The 27,499-nt window shown below is 31.7% G+C and overlaps 1 protein-coding gene and 1 long non-coding RNA gene across 5 annotated transcripts in view; one reads left to right on the top strand and one right to left on the bottom strand.

Annotated features, from left to right (window-relative positions):
- The window catches only part of LOC147908205 (uncharacterized), a 44,529-nt gene extending 37,028 nt beyond the window's left edge, over positions 1 to 7,501 (bottom strand). The window contains exons 1-2 of one of the 2 annotated variants that reach the window (XR_015546443.1): positions 1,803 to 7,501; positions 268 to 538 (exon numbers count right to left, since the gene is read on the bottom strand). This is a non-coding gene — a long non-coding RNA (uncharacterized LOC147908205). The remainder of the gene's footprint in view (positions 1 to 267; positions 539 to 1,802) is intronic. The other variant, XR_015546442.1, reaches the window with a different exon arrangement.
- The window catches only part of LOC105152881 (tRNA dimethylallyltransferase), a 104,874-nt gene that overhangs the window by 19,917 nt on the left and 57,458 nt on the right, over positions 1 to 27,499 (top strand). For all 3 annotated transcript variants that reach the window (XR_015546441.1, XM_011067412.2, XM_087410539.1), the window contains exons 2-3: positions 7,522 to 7,659; positions 8,360 to 8,715. Coding sequence is in view for 2 of the 3 variants with exons in the window: in XM_011067412.2 (XP_011065714.2) it covers positions 7,522 to 7,659; positions 8,360 to 8,715 (494 nt within the window). In the remaining variant the exon portion in view is untranslated. The remainder of the gene's footprint in view (positions 1 to 7,521; positions 7,660 to 8,359; positions 8,716 to 27,499) is intronic.

Raw genomic sequence — 27,499 nt, 5'->3', positions numbered from 1 at the left:
TTCACTTCAAGAAACGCGGCAATTTTTTATATCATTAATCGAAGAAATGATGATAAGAAAAAATTTTATCTTGTTAATAATTTAAGTAGATTCGTTATAGAACGATTGCAAATTGTATTGCTACGATCACGTACAAAAAATCGAAGGTGATACGTACTTTAGTACCGTTGAAGTTATTAAGCTGCAAAAAAACGTCTCTCAAAGTTACGAAGTCAGATCCGTATAATCATTGATGAATATTAAAAAGGCGTATATCAATTGACATACCTAATACAAGTTGCCTGAGGAGAAATTTTCGTTTGTCCTTGTACCCGCTTCAGGAAGTCACTGTGTCGTAGTATTGTCCGGTCGGACATCCTGGGAAGTTAGCACGTCGTGTCGCACATGCTTATGCGATTTCGGATGGATTCGTCTAAGCAATTCTAATGTCATGACAACAGGTAATGTGCCGCTACGCGACCTACCTGCCCCTCCTACTGATTAAATATTCAGCATGGAAAAATCCACTTGATAACCTCTTTCTCGATTTAGTCTGTGCCTAGAATTTTTCAAGTCGCGTTAAAATTCGGCAGATCATAATGTGGATGCTTTTCTTTTCTTCTTTTTTCTTTTTTTTTTTTAAAGAAAGCTGCTTTAAGAAATACCTTTCCAAACTTAAGTTTTTAATATTTGGTAAAGAATAATGCTTGTGTGTTTAATAAAAACTAAAAAGTAATTTAGAACTCAATAAAAACAAAACTGCTTGTGGCTCCAAGAATAAATCAAGTATAAAATGTCTGAGTTTCCAAACAATGCTGAAATACACTTAACGAAATTAATTACAAACATTTCGACTCAAGATTTGAATCTTCCTCAGTACGAAAGTCTACAAACTGATTTAGAGTTCATTTGCTAAATAATAGCGAATTAATAACTTGCAAAACAATAGAACCCCATTTTCTTTTCTCTTTTTATTAACAATGTACATAAATTTCAGAAAATATTATACGAATAAAGCCTCCTATTAAAGCTTTAATATCAAATTAGAGCTTTATGGATTGTGAGTTTTTTCTCATATAGTGATTATTTTTGATATTTCTAATGATCATACAATACAAAAAAATTATAAAACAAAAAAAGAGAGCCAAAAATTATTATATAAAATAAACATGATAACACAGAATGTAAAAAAAATAAAAAAAACAGAAATATTTTAAGTTAAAGATTTAATATAGAAAGCTAACAGACGTTTCGATCGCGACCAGATCATTTTCAATGTTAAAAACATACATAATAGTTAGAATAGGAAAAGAAAACAAAAACATAATAAATTATTTATTTCACCTGACTCTGATAACAAGAAAACGAATATCATAATGTTTATAATATATAACGGAAAAAGAACATATGCATAATAAAAGCTATTTGAAGTCAATCATTAAAATGCTTATAATATCAATTTTAGTAAATCAAATGAGTCCTTTGATTAAAAGTGAACGGAGAACGCAAATATAAGTCTGTAGAAAAATATAATATAAGTGAAACTATAGCGCAAGACTGAAATAATATGACATGAATATAAATTATAATATAACGGATTTATAGGGCTAGATAATAATAATAAAAAAAGAAGAAAGAAGAGAAAAAAAGCAAAAAAAAAACATATCAACTATTAAAGACTAGCGTATAAAACAATGTAATATATAAGATGATACATAGCAAAATTAATAACGTTAAGATTGCAAAAAGTATATCAATATATTAATTGAACTTTATAAAATAGTAACAGCTAAAAATAATATGATATCTTTAATATAACATACCTTGAGTCAAAAATTGAAAGAGTTTCGGGTGCAAATAGTACGTTAAAATTAGAGACAATGCGAAAAGAAATGGAAGAAAATCTTGTCTCCTCAGTGTTCTGAGACATAATGGAATCACAAAATTGACATTCAGAGAAGAAAGGAAAACGATAGTGGGAAAGTGGTGGGAAGAGGAAAGTAAGAGGGGATAGAAATGTAGATGAAAATATGGAAGGAATAAAGAAGGAATTAAGAAGGAGAAAGAGATTGAATAATATGTAGGATTCAGGCGAAGATTTTGTACCGTTTTGTCTATTTAAACCTTGTTTTTGTCTTTTTATGTGTACCATTTTAGATATTAATCTCTTATTATATGAAGATTCACTGTCTAATATCTTAACTTCATTCCATCTGAAATTGTGATTGAGATTTATACGGTGATCAGAAATGACCGATGGAGAACAAAAAAATTGTCCAATATAAATAGGGGGTTACAACACATCCTCCTTTACGATGTATTGAGTAGAAACAGTGAAGTATATTTGGAATGATGAAAAATCGCTTAAATTAAATATAATTTGACATTATGAATTCAATATTATAATAACGATATGTAAAAGTGGATTTTAAGCACTGATTGTGACATATTTATATAATCAGGCGATCATAAAAAACTCAGCTTATTTTTTCACAACTTCGATTTTCCCTCGGAAAGTTTAATATATAGAGTGCGATTGCTATGACTTAAGATTTTTCTGGAAATTTCGAGATTCGATCTAACTTACGCTCGATCAGTAAATCTCGCATAATTGTCTTATGATTTGCTGGCTACTTCGATAATTGCTGTTACAGGGTGAGCGAGAGATTCCTTCAGCATTATCGACAAATCACGGCGTAAAGAGATATATCCAATCCACAAATTTCTTCTCGTATCGAAGCACCGTTAAAAACGCTCTGTTTATTCCAATTGGTCGACACAATGTGGATTTCTCTTCTCCAGGCTCCTTAGCTTCGCGACCTTGAGTCTAGAAATGTTCGCACATCGTCCCCTTCGGATTCCTCTTCGCTCCTTCTCTCGTCTATTTCTGAAGTCTCGAATTAGATCCGTCTAGAACGGCTGTGACTTCCGCCAACGCCACGTCGTGGAATGCCACTTACTTGCTGACAAGCTGGTTACGACTTTGCGAGGTGATGAACAAGACGAGAAAGACAAATGATATCTCCTTTAGATTTCAACGCCTACTTTACTCAAGCCATCGATTAATCCTACCTATCACTTCGACAGTGTTCTTAATTATGTAATACGTTAGACTTATACGAAATTAGATGTGACTGTTTGATCAATCCTAGCAAGCTTCAGTGTCGATTTTTCATTGGAAATCGGTCTGTTCTTATTAGCAGAACTTCTTATATTATTCATCTCTCCCTTTTCTCTTTTTTTTTTCTCCAACGTGGAGAGGAAGAATTAACCATGCTTAACTGAAAAGGACAGACCTTATAATCTTTTGCATTTCGTGTAATTTTTCATCATGTCATCTTTCGTCTGTATACATTTTCAAACTGTTAAAAAACAAAGATGATATCATAGAAAAAATTTTTATGAGAAAATCTAATTTAATCGTTCCTGAGTTGTGTGATAGCTCACTATTAACGCTATTGTATCGTTCTATCTTTATTGTTCAGTGGACATAAAACAAGGATAGAATAATACAATAGCGCTCCCCGCAATCTATCTCAAATTTTTTACATCTTTAAAGTACGATTTAAAAATATATTGTTTTAGAATATAAAATGAACATATGAAACATGGGAGAGATCTTACTTAGCGACCGCTAACTTTGATAATAGGAAACAGCGGTTATCGTCCGGTTTCTGTCATTGAATTTTGCCAATTTTTACTAATCTTGTTCTTATGTTTATGATTTGATACTTTCTTCTTTTCGCTAATCACTTAAGATTTTTCAACATAACTTATGCAGGAGAACGTCGCTTTCGAACCTGTTAAACTGAAAGTTCGACAAAAACGATGGACGACGCTAATTGTGTGCAGATTGCGCGAATAGATTTGTTTGGGATCATTTTCGAAACGGTGTGCGAATTATAGTGCGACGAAATGTGGAGTAAGCGATTAACATTTTTGCTTGCGACATGTTCTTGATTACATAATGAATACCACTCGGCAAGCGAACATTTTTCGTGCATGAACGAACTATTTCGATATCTTTATTTGAGAAGTCAAAAATTATTATCCTGAATTAATGGGATATTATTATATAGATTAATAGAAATTTTTATTTAAAATAGGAAAGGAAGAATAATCTTAAAAAATCTACTGTAGTTGATTAGAATTATATTTATGTCTGCATATCATGATTTTATTTTCTCTTATATTTACGTAAATTATCTCTTTTTTAAAAATTTGTTAAGTAAAAATCAGAGTTTGTTTGAACTCATTATTATTGATAAATTAATTGATAAGTAAATTTAGTCTATGCAAATAGTTCATCAATCGAAGATGTTCGGTTCGAATGATTCTTTGATCGTTTACTGATATTGTATATTGCTCTAAATTTCTTCGGACGGACTGGACATAAAACAGTTCGTCCGATAAGTGTCTGATGAATGAAAGTTAATGAAGGATGTGAACGTAGTCATTCAAGATATTGAACGTATACTAGATATCTTAGAAACCTGTTCCATCGGATGCATCATACATCTAACGGATTACCAAGTTACTATTCTTGACAAGTCTATCGATGTCGATTCGATTTTTTTAATTTCGTGTCTTTAAGAAATTTAATTAATATTTTATCAAATTAATTGATATTCTACACGGCAAGCAACACGTTAATTTAATCATAAAAGTTGTGAATCTTCTTACGCTCGTGATAATGATAGTTATTGGTGTCTGAGTGATTTAAATGCTTTAATAAGATTGCCACTTGCGGCTTTAAATTTCAAATAACTTGCGTCATTGACAAGATAATGTTGATACGCATATAAAGCTATCTTTCTCAAATCGCCAAACGACTGATGGAATTGGACGATAATTGTACAGATTTTCAAACGCTAAGAGCCGATGTAATTGATCCAGTCAATAGTTTCAATGGATGGAAAAACACCGTTTAGCGCGTTAAATAGTTAAAGGAAGGATCCAATGGAATCTTGGTTGTCAGGCTTGGTTGTGAGATACACTTGTTAACACGTGTTTGACTTCGTTTCTACTTCGAACGTTACACAAATTCTACAATTGTTTCTTCGCTTTATTTCTATATCTTCTCCATTGTGTAAGCGAATCACGAAGTAGCGGTAGAACTTCGTTTGCTAATCTTGCGATTAACGAAGTAGAAAAGTGATTGAAGGCACTATTGAGCCTCTAAGCACGTACTTTATACGTACTAGATTCTTCTCGAATTATAGAAAGCGGATATATATCAGTGCCAAAGCATGAGTACATTTTCGCAGAAAAATGGGAGAATGTCGGTAAAAGAAATCTTACTAACTGCTTATTAATTATATTGACAAATGATGAAACCGATGTGGACGCCTTTGGAATATTACTAATTTACTTTTGTTTTTGCTGTGTCAAAAATGTTATGTTACAAAGATTTCTCTGCAATTTTATTAACAATGATAATCATAACTTAACCGTAAATATTAGAACATCGGAGATATATTTCTATTTTTTCTTCCATTCTATAATTTTACTTTTATTTTTTCTCTTTAATTTTCATTTTCTCTGTTTTTGCTATTTATTTTTATTTTTGCCTTTACTTACACAGAGCAAAGCGCAATTATTATTTGCTCCTGTGGACTATTATTTTAGTTATGCATGATTGAATCGTTGACTCATCGTTAATTGATAATAATCGATGGTACACACTAGTATCTCTAAAATCTTCTAATTTTGCGTTTGACACTTTCGATGAGACTTATATCCGTTTCTATCTTAATGGAGATTAACTTTAATCTTGGTTTTATCTTTCTTCAATTCTAAGAATGAAAAGAAGATGAAAAGTGAATTAAACTGAGATTAAAGTTAATCTTTATTAGTAGGAATGGATTAATGGATTTCGAGTCGCAGCTGTTCAGTCGATAGTCGGTCACCATTACTGAGAACGTTGCCGATACTTCGTTATACTTCTCTTCGTTTTATCACTGTAGAAACGATGTATGAGGTTTTTGATCGAAGCTCATTCATACTGGCGAGCGAAGTGGAACGAAGGTTAAACACTTCTCAATCTTTGTTGGTTACACGGTTCAAGTGTGTTTCAACTGCGTGACGCGATATAAATTTTATTTAGCACGTTCAAGAAGGAAATATCATCTGTTTGATATAATAAATTCGTTATAAAATTTTCGATGTAATTATAAATGGAAAGTTTTGACTCGAAAGGTACTGAAATATGTCATTAAGGAACCACCTAAAACATAATGTGTTAATTAAAAATCATTGACGAGCAGAAAAAACTTAACAAATCTTAAGAATCATATTGGACAAAGAGAACTAATAGAAAGGTACTACAATAAATCATTAGATAATGAAAAACAGGTTTCAAATTATATCTACGAAATTTATTATGTCAAAAATCATATTTAGGAATACATTTCAAGTTATGGGAAAAAAAATGCCAAATTTTGCTGTATCATTTAAAAGTCGTTTTTAAGTATCCTCCTTTAAAAACATGTTGTGTAATATGAGAATTATTTATTGCGTATAATACTAGAGTTGCCGCAAGCATTATAAAAAAATTATTATCGTTATCGGAGTATACAAGGATTTACTGTTTAGATCTTCTGTTTTTGCACGCCACCAAATCGTGTTTATAATCAGCGTTATTTCAAGCAGATCTCGTTAAAAACATAGTTTTAACGCTTTATATTTCTTTCACAGTATTGCCAGGAAGCCACTATATAATGTTTTCCTTTATGTGGGACCATTGTTCTCATTCACTCCCGTTGACCTCGAACTTACATGTACCTGCTCTTTATTTAACTGACTCATCTTGTAAATGCAAATTTGAAAAAGGAATGAAGAAATATTAACAGTTTTTGAATTCGAATTATTGAGATAATTGCTGATATAATTTTATTATCTTTATAATACTGTGCATCTTAATATATTAGTTCACTGAAATGATGTAACAGATGTTTTATGTAAAAAAATCTATTTATTTATTCTTTTTGTCTTTATTGCTAATAGCTTTTAAATAACTGCGTCCAATATTATCATTCATTATATATGTACAAAGATTTGAATTTAATATACATTGAAAAAGAGCTATAAATACGTGATTATACAGAAAAGTAATGATTTTCACAAAATTCTTGGCAACTCTTTAAGAATTCTCGAGCGTCATTTTTATCACGAGATATTCAAGTAAAATTCGATAAGATTATAAATTGCGCTGATAAGAAATTGCGTAAATTTGTTAATTTTCGTTACGAAATTTTTCGTATCGATGGCAATAATTTTTCGTAGATAATTGACTCGATATCTCTTTTCAACTTTTATAATTTTGAGTCGAGCACGATTTTACTAACTGCCATTTGCGTTATTCGTTGCATTTATTCTTGGTCGCAAAATTACACAAGCGGTGCAATTAACGGAATCATTCGATATCGCATTATTTCTATTCATTCATTATTTATCAACCGTTACTTATTTCTTTCATAGTTGTGTCTCGCCAGTCCCTCGTTATTTCACTTTTAATTACGACGATTCTCTCTCGGCCCGCAGGTGTACAAAGGCCTGGACATCGTTACCGCGAAGGTGACCCCAGTGGAAAGAAAGGCAGCGCCGCATCACATGCTGGACATCGTGGACCCGCTGACCAACTTCTCCGTAATCGACTTCAGGAACATGGCCCTGCCGATCGTAATCGTCACATCTCGTTCTCTTTTTCCGCGTTAACGGATGCCCGACGATTTAACGCGACAGCTATAATTACGTGGCAATAAGGATGATGTTCAATGAAGAGCGTTCAATTATTATTTTCTTACAAACTAGCAGAAAACTTCATAATTTGCGATAATAATGATTACAAGTTACATGCATGAATAATGCGATACTTAATAATTTATTTTTGTATTGCGTCTTGGATCTAATCAAGTAAGGATTGATTTATAATAAGTTAATTATAATATCTCTGAAAATTAAGAGAATGTTGAAAGAATCCGTGAAGCTATCATGTAGATAAAATATAATTAGGTAAGCAAGTCATTCTCCTCAGAACATTAACGAAAAAACATATAAAGAATGTTTAATGAATCACAGATGTCGGAAGTGATATCTTTTTTCTTCCGTTTCTCTTTCTGGCCAGTACGAAACGGCTTATTGTTATGTGTTAAGAGTTATAATTACATCGACTCTCTCGGTGAAACTATAAGCGACGAGTTCACAGCTCGGTTCGCGAAATCGACTTCGTAAAATAAAGATCTTGAACGAAGCCAATTGGAACGCCCCTGATCCTCGCGAAGACCTTGATACGATCATTAGCCACGGTCTCCCGCGCAGATCGCTCGGTCCTACTTTTATCTACACTCTACTCCAACTGTTTCCTTTTCTATCAATATAGATAGACAACCTGCTGGCCAGAAGGAAACTACCAATCGTCGTCGGTGGTACGAACTATTACATAGAATCACTACTATGGGAGATTCTTATAACTGATCCGAAAGAACCGTCGGTGCAAGTCAATTCAAGCGCGACCAATTCAAGCACGTCGATCGAAAACAGATCGGACGATCGATACAATGTACAAGATCGACTGAATGACAGCGATGATGATGATGATGAGACGGCGCCGAAGAAGTTGAAATTCGACGCGAGAGTATACGATGGCAGCAACGAGGAGCTACACGAAAGACTGATGAAGATCGATCCGGAGATGGCGTTCAAATTGCATCCTAATAACAGACGGAAAATTATAAGGTAAGATGCAAATTTGTGATTATTGGAATGTTGATTGCTTTTGTTTAGACTAATACATGGAAAGAACGATTTTGTTGAAGCATCTTTAGGTAGATACAAACCTGAAAATAATATTTTGTTAAGTCATCAAAATAATTATGTAGGAAACTCGAGCATGACGAGCAATGCTTCAAAACAGTTTTGCTATTCTAGCAATTGATTTGAGCGTCCTACATAATACTGTTTGACAAAAAATGACTTTTTTCGAATAAGACTAGTTTTTTGTTTAATAAGAATAGTTAAATAGGAATGTGAATGCGTTTTCCATTCACATTCCTATTTAATTGCTCCATCACGTCAAAATTTTGAAAAATTTGTAATGTAATTTGCAAAAAGGGCTATTTATGCATTTGGTTATATTATAATTACAATATATAATATGATCTATTGAAGAATAGAATATTATTAATAATTGCTTTTATTGCAATCAAAATTAAATATGTTGATAAGACTTTTAGTTTTCAAAAGGTTTTTTAATATTGGCGGTTAATAACATATTATATAGTTAAAGTAATTAAACATAATGTCTTAAAAAAATTAAGTCATTGATGATTTACCAAATAACTTTCAACTATATTCATTCAAACTTATATAATTTGTTTAAAGTATAAACATTAACACTTAACGTTATTATTTGTAAAAATGACTCAGATATATCCTTAATAACATTACATATATATTAAATTAATTATAATCACGCGACAAGTCTAATCCGAAAAGTCATACGTTTTACATAGCGTTCTAAACATATAGGTATATAATTTGAAATTCTTATTAATTTAAAAGAATATATTCAACCTTGTGTTTAAAACTAATAAATATTTAAAACGGAATTAATATATCTAAAACTGAAATTTTTTAAACGATAAACATTGTTTAGCCTAGCTATCGTGTATAAATGCAATTTCTTTCGTATTTGCGATTTAGAACAATTAATTACGGTTATTGTTTTATTGAAATGCATCATGCGATCAACTTTATGTTATTTAATATCTGGCAATCGTCGTAATGCCACTTGTCACATTATATTTTATATCAAAACAGGCATTAATCAAGTGGTCGGTATCCCTGGCATGTAATAATTGCTAATTTAATTCGTTGAATTCATTAGCATTTTCCACTCGGTTGTCGTGCAAATAAGTCTCAAGGCGATCGTAAAGTCTTGAAAACGTTCCGAACTTATGAAATTCTGCTTCCTCACTGCGACTGATAAAGTTATGATCTACTTTCAATGATAGAATTAAGGTACAGTTCACATTGTCTGTTATATATTATTTTGTTTATTGTAATACATATACCTATACTTACATACCACACGTATATACTTATATACGCTGTATATTAATATATATATCTACAAACATATGCATGCTGCTCGTAGAAATTTTGGCATTCGGATTTTATCAAATGTTTATGTAAAAAATTGTTATAAAATAACAATTGTTATTCTTTTATATATCGTAGGATATTTGTACTAACAGTTTCAAAAACTATAAATTATTTTCAATTTTATATGCCAAAGTGAACTTTCGAAATTTCTTATTATATTATGTCGATGTTCTACGAAATAGAGATAACTATATTATATTAATGTTCTATGAAATGAAGACAATATATTTTAATACACACACAACACACATATAATTAATATTAAAAATAATTCATGAAGCTGTTGCAATTGATGTCAGTATATATGCAAATATCCTAAAATATATTTAAAAAATAACATAATTATAGTTTTATAATATCCTAATTTTTTACATGAAATTTATGCGACTCTTAGCTTCCATGAGCGGTAGTGTATATAGATACATATAATTTTGTCTCACTGCGATATAATATAATTGAATCAGTTATTGCAATGAAAGAATTATTGGAAAAATTGCTCGGGAATAAGCAAAAACTTTTACAAATGTTACACTGAAAGAAACAATTGGCTAAATATGGCATAGCATTTTTAATTTGTTGCAGCAGCCAATTTTTTCTTTCAGTGTACACGGAATGATTTTGCTGAAAGATTTTGCTGAATACAAATCCGAAAATAATTTTGCTAGAAATCCAAACTAGTTGCAAGAATATTAAAACTTTGATAGTATTGTTCATCATTTTTTGTATTCAACATAATTGTTTTGTATAACAAAGTTTAATGTAACAAAATTATTTTCAGATCTGTATCGAATCAAATCAAAATTTCAAAGCAAATTTCAAATCTTTTAGCAAAACCTGTTGTGTATCTATCGATTCACTAAAGTTATTACTAATTAATTGTTAATTTTTTGCGTAAAACTCCATTAAATTTTAGTTGCGAATATAATAAATTTTCAAAACTAATTCTCTCTTTGAACTAAAGCGAATATAATGAATTTTCAAAACTAATTCTCTCTTTGAATATTACGAAATTTTACGAGAGACACTCAGGTGCTGTAATCTGTGATATTATAAAATTCTGTTTGAGCAATGCTATAAAAATGAATTGCTTAAAGATTCGAGAGATAACAGCCGAAAGTTAACAGCCGAATCAACGTTTATGGTGCCTCATCGACGGCTAATATTTAAGTTTTCCCTTACTAATTAGTAAGCACTTTCTACTCGAATTTTTAATGGCATTTGTAGTTTGTTCAACGTTATTCGAATGAAATAGAGGAATATATATATATATATATATATATATATATATATATATATATATATATTCGAGGAACATTAAATAAAATTCCGTTTTACTTTCGGCAATATTCCTGTGTTGAATTGTCTTGGAGTAGACCGGATTGGAAAAATGGCCTTAATATATTATAAGCAGAGCCTGTGAACCGGCTAATGCCGCGCGCTATTGTTCTTGTAATTGAATAATTAATTAGATAGCTGACACGTGCAATGATGTTGCAGGTAACCTGAGTTTTACCATTCATGAACACGTGCGGACTTATGTTAATACGTTGATGACGTTTGAGAATTGTAGTATTTAAAGGATTCTCATTTCATCGTATGTATCTTTTCGTGTGTAAAAACGATTTCGTAAAATTTATAAGAATATCCTGGACATTTCAGACACACTAAAAAAATAGATCGTTCGAATTAAATTTTTGTATCGTGATAATTCGAATATTTCCTGAAATTATTTTATTTTTCTAAAAAATTTGAAAAAAACCGATACAGCGATATTCAATCGTGAAAAAAATTATACAACATTAAATTATAAAAATTAAAATTTTATCTAGAGATATTTTCTAAATTCACATCTTTAATTATCAATATTTTAATAAATCTTGATTAATTGATTATCAACTTTGATAGAATAATTTTTATGATTCATATTTCGCTCTCTCTTTCTCTTTTTCTCTTAAAATTTTTATTTATTTCTATTTATGTATGCCATTATCAGATAACGTCAATTGTAGAAATGAACTGATAAATGAATCAAATTATCTCGACTTTATCCATCGCTGAGAACTTTGGACATTATCTTGTTCAAGCAATCAGCTGATAGCACATCGGTAAAATGTAAACGTGTCTTAGCTGTAATCATAGTATAGGTCAGTGTAAGTCATTTGTAAAATCTCTTCGATCACGCTCATCGTACGCAATATAATATCTATAGATAAGGATCGATGCACGTGTGCGGAGGAAAGAAAATATCTAGGATGTACAAATAGCGAACTTTTTATTAACATTATCTATTAATAAGGTTTACGTATTCTTTGATAACTATTCTCCGCGATAAAAAAAAAAAAACAGAAGAATTAAACATACAATACCTAAAGAGATATTGAAAAGGGGAAACTAAATTTCCTTTTTTTGCTTTATTTAAATTATTTTATTTTTTAATTATTATTTCTTTATTTATAGTTTACTTTTTTTATTAAAATTAAAGTTATTGTGAAATTATTACGAAATTATAACTTTATATATATTCAGCAAATATTTAATTTGGATATGAATAGAATATATTGCAATCATTCATTATAAATGTAGTTCAATACGTAGAATTTACTTTATGTTCGATCACATTTCTCATTCGAAACGTATGAATTCGATGCGCGAAGGAAAGAGTCCCGGTTCTCGCCGGAATTCGCCGTAGGTCCACCTGTTACTTTGTCGGAGTTTTTCGCAGAATCGTGGACGGCATATAAAGCTACGTTCACAATTACAGCGATTTGCGGTTACACACATTGCGACGCAACGCGGTCTGAATCCTGGAGTCTTCACGAACCTACATGTCTCTACGCAGTTGTCATTAATCAAGCGAGAAATTCTTTTCCCGTATAAACATGTCACGATAATTGAAATTACTTCATATATCCACCGTTAGTGATTAATTATGATAAACAGTTTATCGCGTACCATACTGTGACTAACATCATCAATGAATGTCACGGCGGTAGAGTGATGCATTTTCCTGCAGTCCTTTTGATCTGACTTAGCTTCCGTAAGATTCGCGTGTCCAGCTCCCGCGCAGAGATTGTTCACAATCGTCGAGTTTCCTCGGCATGAATGCAACATCGCCGTGCAAGATGATCGACAATGGCCAATTAGGGCAAGGTAGGGTCAGGGCAGCGCAAAGCAGAGCAGAACAGGCACATCTTTTGGACAACTGTTACGCTTTCACAATATGGCTACCAATACGGCAGCTGCTCTTCGGAAGCACCTTTTCCTCCGCGGTTGCTATCCCACGCACTTTCGTCTCCTATGTGAAAAGACATCGTACTCTATAGAATACTTTAGATCGGGTTGGGCTAGGTTGAGGCAAGGACCAGCTGTCGTATTTTTCTTTCTTTATCCAGTCACTTTGCACGAAATGTAGGGGTTTGAAATTGTATTTACTTAATACTTGCGCGAACACATCGAGTAACAAGTGTTTAATTAACTTTCCAGCTGTCATTATTTTATCGTCGTTTAATTGTTGGATTTTATTATTAACTTGTTACTGGAATATATTCATTTCGGAACATTTTTTTCTTTTTTAAATAGTGTAGTTATTTAGAATAATTTTATGTTTTGCAATCTTATTTTCATAGTTTTGTTTCTATTTATGTAGACTAATTAGCGTATATATATTTATGCTATATTTATGCTAAGTTGTAATTTTTAGTTGAAAATACTTTTTTTTGAGGTTTCCATGGATTTTTTTTTTTTAAAGTTGCATGGTTTGCGAGTTATTCTGTGTTTTATTATAGTGCTTTAGTTTGAGAATTTTAAATTCTTCTAAAACCCTAATAATAAAAAGTTCTATTAAACTTTCACGTGTGTGATTAATATATTGGAATATTATTTATGTCAAGATTTTAAACTTCAATTTGTTACACTTGCAAGAACTGATAAAGATCAAGTAAAGATCGAAAACGTTTTTCCATATGTTAATCAAGTAATATAATATGAATTATTCAAAATTATTGTTTATATTGCATTTATTATTTGCTCCTTTTTGACCATCTTTTTGTCTTTTAAATATGGTTTTGCAAAAACGAAGCCGATTTCTACACTTTTTAATTTCTATATTTTTTTCTTTAGAGTTACAAAAAATATGTGTTCCTGTTACAGGTTAAATAATATGATTTTCATACAGATTGCATTAGATTAAAAAATTTTATTGTTCCCCGAGGAACGTTTCCATTTCTTCTTACAATTGATACCCTGTGATTCATGCAGAGAGAGTCTACCATTAATTTATTAATGACATTCCGCTCTTCCTAAAGACTTCTTCGTGTCGATTCAATACCGCAGCGTTTCAACAGGTGTTTTTCAATCTGCAAATATTTTCTATTACGTTTCAAGGCTTTTAATCTTGACACAATGCACTCGATATACCTCCCCAGAATTCTTCAAGGTATAAAGTTTCAAGAGAATCTCATTCGCGCTTGCGCGTGATGATGATTTGAAACCGTGTCGGGCTGAGATAGCACGCATATGCGCGTGTCACCGTACGCCTCGTGCTTGGCACGCAATACTGATGTCGATAAAACGTCGTGCCCTTAACACGATGAGAAACACCGAAGCGTACTGTTATCGTTTCTCTTTCTCTCCGACTTTTATGACACGCCAATGATATTGTCTTTTCCGCCGTGTTGCGCATATATGCGCGCAAACATACACGTGAACCACGTGAAACGACTTGATTTGCGATTACCTGTTTTGCCGAGCGTAAAAATTGCGACCTGGACTATGGACGTGTGTTTCGCTTGTGCCAGAATGTGCGAATCTCCTTTTGATTGCGGTTTTTTCCCGGTTTTTTGGCACTCGCAATTGGGGTTTTCTTTTATCATAGATGTCAAAACAATGTCGAAATTATAAAGTTGAAAACGGGGTCTCTATATATTTGTAACCGACAGGAAAATTGCTAAATTATTATTTGAAAATTAATAGAACAGGCATTGATAGAAAGATTTCTAAAATAATATTTTAATTATATTTTTAAAGAAACTCAACTTTTTAAAAAGAGGAGAAAAATGCAAATCTTGTATTTTTCTCCCCCCTTTTTTTCTTATATTAATTACAATTGCAGTAAGATTTTTTATTACAGATATAAGTGAGTAAAGGATTAATTAACAGGGCAATTCTTAGATACAATACATTTCCAACATTGTATTCGGTTAGCTATTCTCCCGACTTCTCCGTAAATATATTACCTTCCACAAAGTGTCGATAACAACTGTATCCTTCTGTTTATAACACCGTAGAAAGCGTTTCAATGTTACGCACTTCGGGGACACAGACGGCTTTCCTTATAAATCACAGGATAGCCGAGCGAAGTTGCGGTTATAAACCGAATACGGATAGGAAGAGAGAATTTTCACGAAGTAAAAGCTGTAAATCAGGCTTAATTTAGCAGGCATATGGTTTCTCTGATCCGCGTACCAAAAACCACGAAAACCGCCGCCAAAGACTTTTCATAAGCTTGCTGATGTAATTTAGTGTCTTGCAGCGTATATTTTCTCGTTATAAATGTCTCTTCCTATATTATATGTATAATTATATATATTATAATAATTACAGAAGTATGCCGAATGGTATTTATAGAAGCGAGATTAATCGGATAATATTTTGTTGCATCCTCGCATGTGTTGCGGTAGTCTTCTATTAACATCTTCTATTAAGATGTTAAGCTGATTTACTCTGAAAGATAAAGTGCAAAAAAGACAAGACCTATCGCATACATCTTTCTCCCTCGAGTAATTATAATACCGCGTAACAAATTCACCAACTTCTTATCTGTGCGTCGACTTCTTATCAAATTCAAGACTTAATACGCCAAGCTGCTCTGGATAATTTTATTTCATTTTTTGTTGAATTTCTTCGCGGAAGGATTGAGAACGAATACGATTAAATAATGATATATGCCGCTTGTACGTGTTAGCTGTTTAGAATAATGATGGATTTTGTTACAACATGTAGAACAACTTGAAGGAATATGCACCTACATGCAATTTAACATGCCTCAGAAGTTTGAATGTAATTGCCATGGATCCAAAATTGACGCTACTTTATAATTGTAAATGTTTGTTTCGAAATATTGAGGATGACTTGATGATCTAATGAAGGTCGAAACGTCTATGATTTTATGTTATAAATTTGAAATGCTTGAATGCTTCTTATTTATTAACATTTTAAGGAATCTTATACAGTAGAAAACATTTTGTATTTGTGTCAAAACCGGTTCTTGTTAAAATTTTTGTGTTGAATTTTTATACTTTTTAGAAAGATAAAATATTCTCATGTTAATTTAACATAATGTGATTGGGTTATATTTAAATATTTTGTATAAAATGAATATTTAACACTTTTAAACATTACAATAATGATTTATGGGTAAATGAATAAATAATATTTAAATAATATACTATTTTAAAACGTAAATTCTAAGATAAATGAATAAAATACATGATTTAACATATTATAAATTTTAATTCTATTGAAAAAATATGCTCTAGAATTTGCTTAAATTTCAATACACTATTTTTTGTATTAATTTTTTTTATATAATATTGTATTAAATATATAATTATGACTATAATTTCTAAATTATAATATAATTTCTAACATATTTATCTTGGATTAAATATAACATAATTTGAATGGACGGTTTGGGATATGTGAAATATTTTTAAAACATAAATTTAAAACACAAATTTTCTAACTCTTGCACACTAAAAATTACTAGATATTCTAAAGGAAAAATGAAAGAATTGCATGTGAACACGAAATAAAATTATGTAGTGTATTAAAGTAATGATATATATAAACCTTCGACTTCGCATATCTAGTAATAGTCGGATATATGTATACCACACTATACATGTGAGCATGGAATGCACGCACGCGATTAATATAAATATCATTATATATTTTCGATAATTTTGATGTAGAGGAGAGAGAAGGTGGAAGAATATTGAATACCTAAGCGAGAAGATAAATTTAAATAAAATCGACGATTTATATTCATAATATGTCAATGTCAATTATTAGTAGTTTCATGTCAAATAAGGTATCTTTTAAATAAAGATTTCTATTAATTGATAAATAATCGTCGGCTTTATTTAACTTTTCTTTATTTAATCTTAGATTTTCGCGGTTTTTCCACTTTTTCCTACTTGACGTAATGCAAATGTATGATATCTCGTTCCGATAATTGGCATTTAAGAAAATGTCTCGGGGATGGCCTTCAGTCGTACGCGAGCAATTTTGCAATTCGCGTTCCCGAGTTATTTCACGACAGTGGTGACCGGGATTCAAAAATTTCTTTTTCGTTCAATGCGCACACGAAGTGTGCAAAATGGCAGAGAGAAAAAGCATGCACGCGATCGGTTCGTGGTAATACTAATTTCACTGAATCAGCACTCGAGATAAACTACTTGCGCGAGCAACGATTTATAATCGCTTCTAAACAAATTATGTAGATCGCGGTATTTGATTAGTGGCGAACGCGAGTGCGACTCCATACAGGTTCCATGGCGCTGATGAAGCAATGCCTCACCCCTTTAATATCTGAAATTTATTTGAATCAGCTTTTGTTTTGCGAAATTCCTTTACAATTATCCTCTTCTTTTGAATTCGCCTGGTGTTCTTATATAAATGATATTGCGGTCGATATTATCTTATTATTGCCATTACGATGCCATTAGTTTCACATTCTTAATTTATCGTACATAGTTGCAGCAATTAGAGTATTTGAGAATGGCTGTTATTGTCAATTATCGTAAAATATTTTATGATAGCAAATGATTTTAATAGCAAATATTAATGTTCCTTCTACATTCAGTATATACATATTCATTTCTCAGAATCTCTTAATCGAAAACTGCTGTATTTATTAAAGCGAAATTTAATGCTTCTAGGAAGTATATTAGAATTCAATTGCAAAAGATCTCTATTTAATGAAAATTTATTATTTTACGATAAGAGGAAGAATCAAAGTAATAAATTGTATTTTATAAATTGTACTTCACGAAAACATTTCAAAGTCCACTTACCATTTTAATGGACATAGTTTTTCGTTGCGCGATAGTTGTTTAAGAGGCGAGTAGTAAAGGGAATGTCGTGTCTTTATCGTGGCTGGTGTACCACCATTGACCCCGCCGCTTTAATAAAGCAGCGGGTTTTCGACTCGATCTGTCTGGACACGCCCAGTGATCCTTTCACGCTCCTTTTCCATCTCCCCGTCGCTCCCCGCCAGCCTATATCCTTCTTTCTCTTTCTCCTTTTCATTCTCCCTCGATCTTCGGTCGGCGCGCGCGAAACAAATTTCGATCATACTTCTACTTCGTTCAGGAGAAGATACCGCCGCCACGAAGCCGCCGGGGATCTTCGGAACGCACGAAGTTCCGAAGTAATTAAACAGGTATAGTTTAGGTCGACTTCGCGAAAAAAAAGATTATACAGTTCGCCTTAAACTCGTCGGCCGAGAAATTTCGTGCCATGGGTAGAGAATCCCTCGCATCATTAAAACATACAATTCCAATAAAAAATATAACTCATACAAACTAATACGATATTGAGTGCAAATAATTATTAAATAAACATACATACACATAATTCAATTCTTATTATTTAAAAATCATCATTAAAGATATTTTAATAATTTGGTTTAATTATTTCCTTAAAATACTGCAGTTGAGCCTATCATTACTTCATTTTCTCTCTTTTTTTCTCTTATTTTACTTTATTTTTATTTATTTTTGTTATTGTCCTACTTTTATTTTTATCTTTCTATATTTTTTTTTTTTATTTTTTTCTTTATTATTATTTTTTTATTTTTATTTGTATGTTCTCAGAGAGCTTGCCTTAGAATGGCAAAATAATAAATGTTCTATTTATCTATTTTATAATTAGTCTATTTTAAGAACATTTTTATAAAAAAGTTAAGTAACACGCGAAATGTTTGAGACAGAACAACAATATTAAAATAAAATATTCTCAATTAACTGTCTTTTTTCTCATATTTATCTTTTCCTTACATCATCCACTACGGAACTTTTCTTATAGGAAATTTTAGCGAGTTGAATTCTTGAACCTTTTCGAACACCTGTGAATCCCTTGCTGTTCTTACAAGCAATACCCAAATGTGCAAGTTTTTCCGGCGTTTCTCTGCATTTTTTCGCGATACAAACCGCCATCCAATATTTCCGTTCTGTCGATGCACTCAGAGCCACGATTACGTCGTTGCGATAAGTAAAAAAAGGGAGGAAACTGGACTCGCTCTGAAGGAAAAATAGAAGGTCCGAACCGTTTGAGGAAAGCGAGGACGAAATATTCCGGGCGCGCTCCGCTGAGACAGGGACCTGCAATCACTGTTTGACTCTTTGCCAAGTGTTGCCGCCACTCTAACTCCATGACGGCTCTTCACGATCCAACCACCCCGACAGCTTCTTCCTTCTTTGAGACTGTCGTTAATAATCGCATGCCTTAATGAGTCGTACGTTGTTACGGGAAGTTAGTTAAACATCCAGAAATACGCTCGTGATGTTTTCGGGTCAAACAGCATTCTTCATCGAGCGTAATCGCTTACACATACGTCGATCTGCATCACGAACTATCGCTTACGTGGCTTTGATCGATGGAAAGATGAAAGAAATAACAAAGCATGTATCTTATTCACGTGAATGATTCCGCATCTTTTCCTTGCATGAGCAAAACTATTGTACTGGAGTAGAGGAAGACCGGGGCTGAGATTGGTACATTGGATAAGTACACTTAATATTGCTGTAAAATAAATAATATAGAATAGTATTTCCGCAACAAACATTGCGATCATCTGTAATAAGTTTATTTTAGATTGAATTGTATTTTCAGAAATGTATTTTCAGAAGTAGAAAATATTTTCAGTGATATATTAAATGTTATATTTATCAATCTGCTCATTATATTATTTATTTCTCTAGAATCTTTACTTTATAAGTAATAACTTACAGTTATATTGATGTCTTGAAATAAATTTTTTGCTTGAGCAACAATTAAAATATGTAAATGTGGCAAGCTGGGACTGGTTGTGACAGGGTATATGTTGTTACAGCTGTCTGCTTCTCCACCGTTACACACATAATCTCGACATAACCTCGGCACAACAACGGCAACTGATATTATGATCTTATATAAGATTTCATCGTTAATCTCTCCTATCAAGTATGCGAATAACATAATTTGTATATATATATATATATATATATATATATATATATATAATAATTATATAGATGTTCAAGCTGGTTGCTAGAATGACAAAATTTTTTATAGCTTTGTTCGTTTCATCGTGCATGAATTATCGATACAATTATTTTGATAATAACACAATTATTTTTAGATTTGTATACTGTCTATATATAATATATATATATACATATGTACCAGAATTTTTAAAAACTTCAGCAAAATCTTATCATACGAATAAAAAGATGAAAGAGATGTATGAAGTTACCCCAATTTTTTAATTTTCGAGAGTTTTGATTAGATAGTTTTAGCTTCTTTTTGAAGAGTATAAAAGTTCTAAAATGAATACAGGAATTCTGTAATGATATTTTTAAAGAGTTTTAAAGATGAAACGTATACATTTTTACATGAAAGATCACCAAAATTGCGATGGTTTGTTTTTTTTCTGAACGCAAAAAAATAGAAATACAATATACAAAGACGCCAGGTTCTATAAATTCGGTTTGAGTTATGAATATACAAATGATCTTCTTTTCTGTTTCGATAAATTGGTTTAGAAATGTAAGGAATGTTTAATAAATATTTTATAAGGAAGAGACAAAGAGTACTTTCAAGAAAATTGTTTTATCCTTCTTTTTCCTTGCACAATCTGCACTTTCCATTGAATAGTAGTCAAGATATCTAGAATTACATGGCGTAATAATAATACGTAATATTATGAAATCGCGAGATTATTGGGAACACCATTCATATTGCCGCAGTATATCGATATCTGTTCTATCGACAATGTGATAGCTATAATAATCTTACAATATGAATTTCATCTGTCTTAACGATATAACATTACAATAATGCTTTGTTATCTTATCAGCGATGCCGAATACTTGTTAAAACTTCATTCTTCTAAATTTTCGGAGATTAAATGAAGAATTCACGTGGTCGTAAAATAAAAGAAATATACATATACAAAAAGAATAATTTTGCAGATGGATCTTAAAATTGAGCTTATACTAATATAAATTTGGATCAACAAAATTATTTTTAGATCTGTATATCTACTTACATTTTTAAATATTTTAGCAATATATTTTTCTTTCCGTGTGTATAAACTATTATTAAATATGGACATCACATGCAGAGGTATTATGCGCGTCATTTGTTGTATTTCGTGAAAAAGTACCACATAAATTATTGTCGGTCATCGGTAGCCATCGTAACAAGGTACCAGGAAAATGTAATATTAGGAAAGGTGGGTGGCACAATAGAGCGACACGTGCGTACACGTATGACGTACAACGAACGGACTTAAAGCGTCTGTTCCGTAAGAAATATACACCCTAGGGGTCTCCCAGTACTCCACCGTTACGTAACGTTCTGGTAGGGCGTGTTCTCACTAAATTCCATAACGATCCGAGTATGCGATAATTACGATTCGTGATCGAAAGATCAATTGCGGGGAACGACTCGTCGATTAAGCACAAGCGATCGACGAAAAAAGAAAATGGAATTCGGCAGAAAAAGTTGTGTTACCGAGTTACATTAATTTAAGGCATACTGAATCGATAATTTTGTATCAACTTTTTAACGAAATCCTCGCGCGACATTCATACACACCAGTTTCGAACGTAACGAAATACGATCGCATCTTGTAATTAAATTTCTGAAAGTTTGGAGAAACTGCGAATATTGTATTTATTACTGAGAGAAATGTTTGATACGAATAATTTATTTTGTTGATCTGTAACTTACAAAAACTTTCTTACTTTTTAATTTAAAAAATTTTGTTTTAACTAAAATTTGATTTTTCTAATTAAGGTACTATTATTTTAACTAAATTTTAATTAATATTTTTATAATTTGATGTTAACAAGACTTAAGCATCCACCTAATTCGATTACGAAGACTTTTACTGTGTGAGATATACAGTAATATTTTTCGTAATAATCAATAACTAAAGAGTATTTCAAGGAGACAATTATAATTGGAGATTAGACCGATGAGAATAAATCAAATTAAGAAAGATAAATTCTATTTTCAACCAAGAATCTTAGTGCTTAAATATTTTTATGTGAATTTATATACATATTCAAGTTTGTAAATCCCCAAAATCTTTTTCAGATATCATATATTAAATTGTATTTATATTTCATTCCTTTGTTGCCTCATGTAACTTTTATGATACCAGAGATACTGCCTCCTGATGTTAATGTAAGATATACCTTATATTGATATACCTATACTATATTCTATTATTTTGATATTATTTGACGTGTATTGCATTACAATTTATTTTCAATTTTACATATATTTTGTAAGCTCAATCCAAGTCAAAAAAAGAAATTGAAGAGAATTATATCTTATTTCTGTTTTTTTTTCCGATTTGAAATTGTTTGCAGCGATTTGTCAAAACTATATGCACTTTTAAACATTAATCATCGTGTATGAAATGTTGAAAGGTTTGTCGATTTTTAACTATACAAAATATTTATCACACTCTCCCTAAATTGGATTTTATCCCCCCGTATCGTCAAATCGAAAGAAAGTTGATTTTCTCATGACCTATTTTAACATCAAGGAACTTCGATCTGCCGAATATTACGTTACGATTGCGGTTAAAAGATGATGAAATGTGGTACAACATATCCAGTATAAATCCTGTATGTTGGTCAATTTTTTGTGGAGAACTCGAACAAGTTGACGTACATGTCAATGAATAATTAAATTTTCAATTACCAGAACGTTTATACAACAAGAAATAGGTATCTATACATCGAAGGATAATTGAAAAATTAAGATATTATTGAGATATACAATTTTTAAGTATTCGAGACTTTATCTAAGTCTTTGATCATTGAGCGTAATTATCGACTTGGCAAGTGTAAAGTATTTAAAAAATAGTATTTAAAAAATATTCTCTAAGAGCGGCTTTCGTCATAAATCTAAAGATTCTGTACACGCTGGCTCATTACGAGTTGCGTCAATTCATTAAACGAAATCAAAGTTTTCGGTAGCCGTTTAACGTGAGTAAGCACGCGTAACAGCTGTGTACTCCGCGGTTGACCCACAAAACCGGATACTTTCAAGTATCTCCAGTAAAATAATTTCAATAATTCTAGTTGGTCAACACGTACGTCCTATTTCTGATTCATTTAAATTCACCGCGACAATCTGGTTATACTTGTATTGCTGATCTCTAGTATTGATCTCTCTATCAATTATGTAATTATGCCGTACAGCTGGCACACGTTAATCTCGCTGCAAATAAAGTATTTTGAAGAAATATGATTATAAAATAGAGAACCTTCCATATTTTGAAGAATTCATTCGTTTTAAATCATCAGTAGCTGTTACTTGAATATTTACTGCGAAGTTTGGAGATTTAAATATTTCATTGATCATCGCAAATCTTTTTTATTTATCGTGTATAGGAAATATTCCAGGTAGAAAATTTTATATAAGATTAATATACATACTGAAATACATGAGCGAAAAATTGTGTAAAAGTATGACGGTATGAGAGAATGCTATCTTACAAAAAAATATAATCTCCGACTGTATGTACATTCTTATAAAATACTATCATACGTAGCGAGATATATTATTTCAAAGATATTCCCAGTGAAATATACAATACACATGTCTTTCTACCAGTCGCTTTATATGACGGTAATCGCTGTCTACACACCATTCAACGCGATTTATAAAGCAACCAAGCAAATTTGCTTGTTGAATAGACATAACCAGTAAATTTATCTCTATACGCCCATTTTATATCCCATTTTGTATCCCATTTAATCTTACGATGACAAATTGTCCGCTTAATTTAACCGCGCGTTTTGATTTATTTTTTTTTGTCTCCTTTGAATTGTTTTCGATAACTTAAACCTTTCTTTTCAAACACACGAAAAAAGAATAGTTTTGCTGAAGTATTTAAAAATTTAACTGGATACGAAGATTGTATCTTCAGATAAGACCTGAAGATCATTCTGATCAAAATAATTATGTAAGACGCTCAAACTGGTTGCTGAAATGTCAAAATTTTTTTGCAACATTGTTTGAATTCTTTACATAATTATTTTGTCCAACAAAATTATATTCAGATCTGTATCTATTTAAATTTTTATATATTTCAGAAAAATCGTTCTTTCAGAGAAAAAATTTTTGGTATTTGTAACTATAATTATATATTGTTATGATTATTACTTATTACAGTGTTGGTAATAATAATTATATAAATAGTTCTATTAACAAGTATATATAGTTAGCAATCAAAAATAATTGTAGGTTACTAACATTGTAGCATAATAATAATCATATAATAACATGTAATTATAGCTACAAAAATCAAAAATGTAGGAAAAGTAAAAGAATTAAATGTTACTCCACGACATCAAAAAGGTATCTTAAATCACCACATTTGTTCCACAAGCCGAGTATTTTATAAATAATATAATGTGGTAAAATATGAAGGACTCTGAGAATAAATCAATAAAAAGAAATATAAATTAGCTAATAAGAGTCCGCGTGTTAGTGCGTAATATAAGATATTTATTAGTAAAATGTTACATTAAAAACGCAACGTTTCGATCAGGTTTTGGCCCTTTCCAACAATAAACATGGAAACAAATTAAACGAATAAAGAATAGTTTCGAATGCTGGTATCGTTTGCACAAATTAAATTGGTTAAAATTGAAAAAATTAATCGAATTGCAAAAGCGAATTGCAAAAACACATAATATAAATGTTTCTTAAATATCATACATAAATGCAAATATAAATGAAACGTAAAAGTAAAGCAATTTTAATAAAATTATCGAAATTAAATTTACGTTATTTTTTTAAATCAAAACACGTAATTTCTGTATCTTGCTCAATCTGAAAAAAGTGAACAACGAATCGAATGACGACTTGCTTCTAACTATTCATGAAATTCTATCGATTACACGCTTTTCGTCGTACACTTACATCGTTCTCTATTACATTGTGTACTCTATCTTTACATTTATCTTTAACCATAATGGGATAACGAGTTTATTGCCAAGCGGATCGATTTGATCGCCACACACCACGATAATTCAGGTTGCCGGTCGCAGCATACAGCTTATTAGACATATTTTATCATCTCGCGCGCTGACTTTCATGTTTCATGAAGAAAAACAATTATTTCACTATCGCGTGGCCGCAACTATATTTCTTACCCGCTATATCGGCCATAGTGCCGAGTTTTACGTGTGTTACTCATTTCGTGCCCGATAACTCTTCCCACTATTCCCACATCACTTCTTCGCGCCGTGGTGCAGGCAGAAGAGCGCTAAACACCTGTGTTCACACCGACGGTGCCTCCTAAGTGGATGTATCGACCTATCTCGAGAAAAGAGCGAGAGACCGGGGTCTCTACAGATCCCTCGAACACTAACCCGAGCGTTTATTAGCGCCGGAGCCTAAATATGAACAGGTGGCCTGTACCTTGTTTGACTACGAATTGCCGGTTGTCGATGATAATGATTGGAAGTAGCGCGCACTCGGATCGCGCACGCATATGCGTCAATTAAAGAATTTATGGCGTTTCCGAGCGTTATCGTGATATTTTCTGAAATTCAGCAAAATGTATCCTCCAAAAGATTTCGAGGATTTATCGTCCAAAATTAATGTTACAAGACACAATAATAGAGGCAAAGAAATTAAATTTTTTAAACATGGAAAGAACGATTTTGCTGAAAGATATAAAATTTTGTTATAAATATGAAAGGATAATCTTGTTGGACCATCAAAATATTTAATTATATTAGAATCTAAAAAATAAGTTGCAAAAAATTTTAATATTCTAGCAACTAGTTTTCAACATAGTTATTTTGATGGTTGAACAAAATTATTTTCAGATCTGTATCTAGCAAAATTTTAGATCTTTGCGAAATCATTTTTTTTTTTGTGAACGATTCTGTTTATAATAACATTAGCAACAAATAACGATATTTCCGAATACATTTATTGTACAATTTCTCAAGAGCTTTTATTTTTATCCAGGTGATTTAAAAATATAATGAATTATTTTATTTAACGTGTTATTTTATTGTTAGTTATTTTTAGAATTTTTAGTACAACTTGTTATGTCAAAATGAATCTCTTAGAAAAAATAGTTGATTTTATTAAATTGAAGGGCATAACTCGTCTTCTAACTTTCATCTCGCAATTCTGATTGATTTTAACTCAAATTCTTTTTTTTTTCTTCGTTTTCTTGCGCGGATGAGATGCTTGCGAGTTCGCCGGATTCCCGAATAATCGTGTGCGTTGAGAATAGTCCTGGTTGTCGGCATGAAAACGCCGACGACGACGGAAGCACTGTTAAATGACGGCACTATTATTGGAGCGCGGGTGGAATTACGTTACGCTTGTCTTTTATTAGCCGACACAGCCTCGCCTTTGCCGCTTCTTCCTACTTCAGTCCGTCGCGAGGCGAAACTCCTGTGGGATGACTAAGGTCTGCCTGCTCTCTTCTTTGGCATCAGTCCAGGACTACTCTCCGCTGAGAGATAGATTTTACCCATGTTCTCCCTTTCTCTCTCTGTCTCTTTCTTTCTCTTTCTATCTTTCTCTATCTCTCTGTCTCTCCGTGCCTCTACTTCTACTTCTCTCGGTCTTTCTCTCCAGTCTTGGCACAACCTTGGCCAAGCAGGTACTGCTGTCATTGCCACTTGGAGTGAATTATCTCGACAAAGATCTTTTTCGGCGAAATACTTCACAAGAGAGACGAAATATCTGATTCCGTTTGCTTTTGAACTTTCCTCATAGTATAAAGATGGTCTTCTTGACACAGTTCTTGACACAGTGCTTGAAATTAATGGAATTTGATTCTACAAAAGATATTCGATTATATTCGATTCATATATTGACTTCTACTTGCATTTTTGAGAAATTAAAGCTTTGCGTCTCTCTCTCTCTCTCTCTCTCTCTCTCTGTACGTAATATATCTATATTAAAAATATGTTTCTTTAGTTTATCGGAAACTTTCGGAAATAGTTAATAGGTGCATTCGCTGTAGCGGAGGTCTTGATCGTTCCAAGTTTTAAGTGTAGATTATACGAGATCTTTTCTTAGCCACTAGGATATC

This window comes from Acromyrmex echinatior, chromosome 10 (assembly GCF_024713525.1).
Source record: "Acromyrmex echinatior isolate Ae372 chromosome 10, ASM2471352v2, whole genome shotgun sequence".
NCBI lineage: Eukaryota > Metazoa > Arthropoda > Insecta > Hymenoptera > Formicidae > Acromyrmex > Acromyrmex echinatior.
The sequence above is the reverse complement of the archived record's forward strand: the minus strand, read 5'-3'. Positions and strand labels throughout refer to the sequence as shown.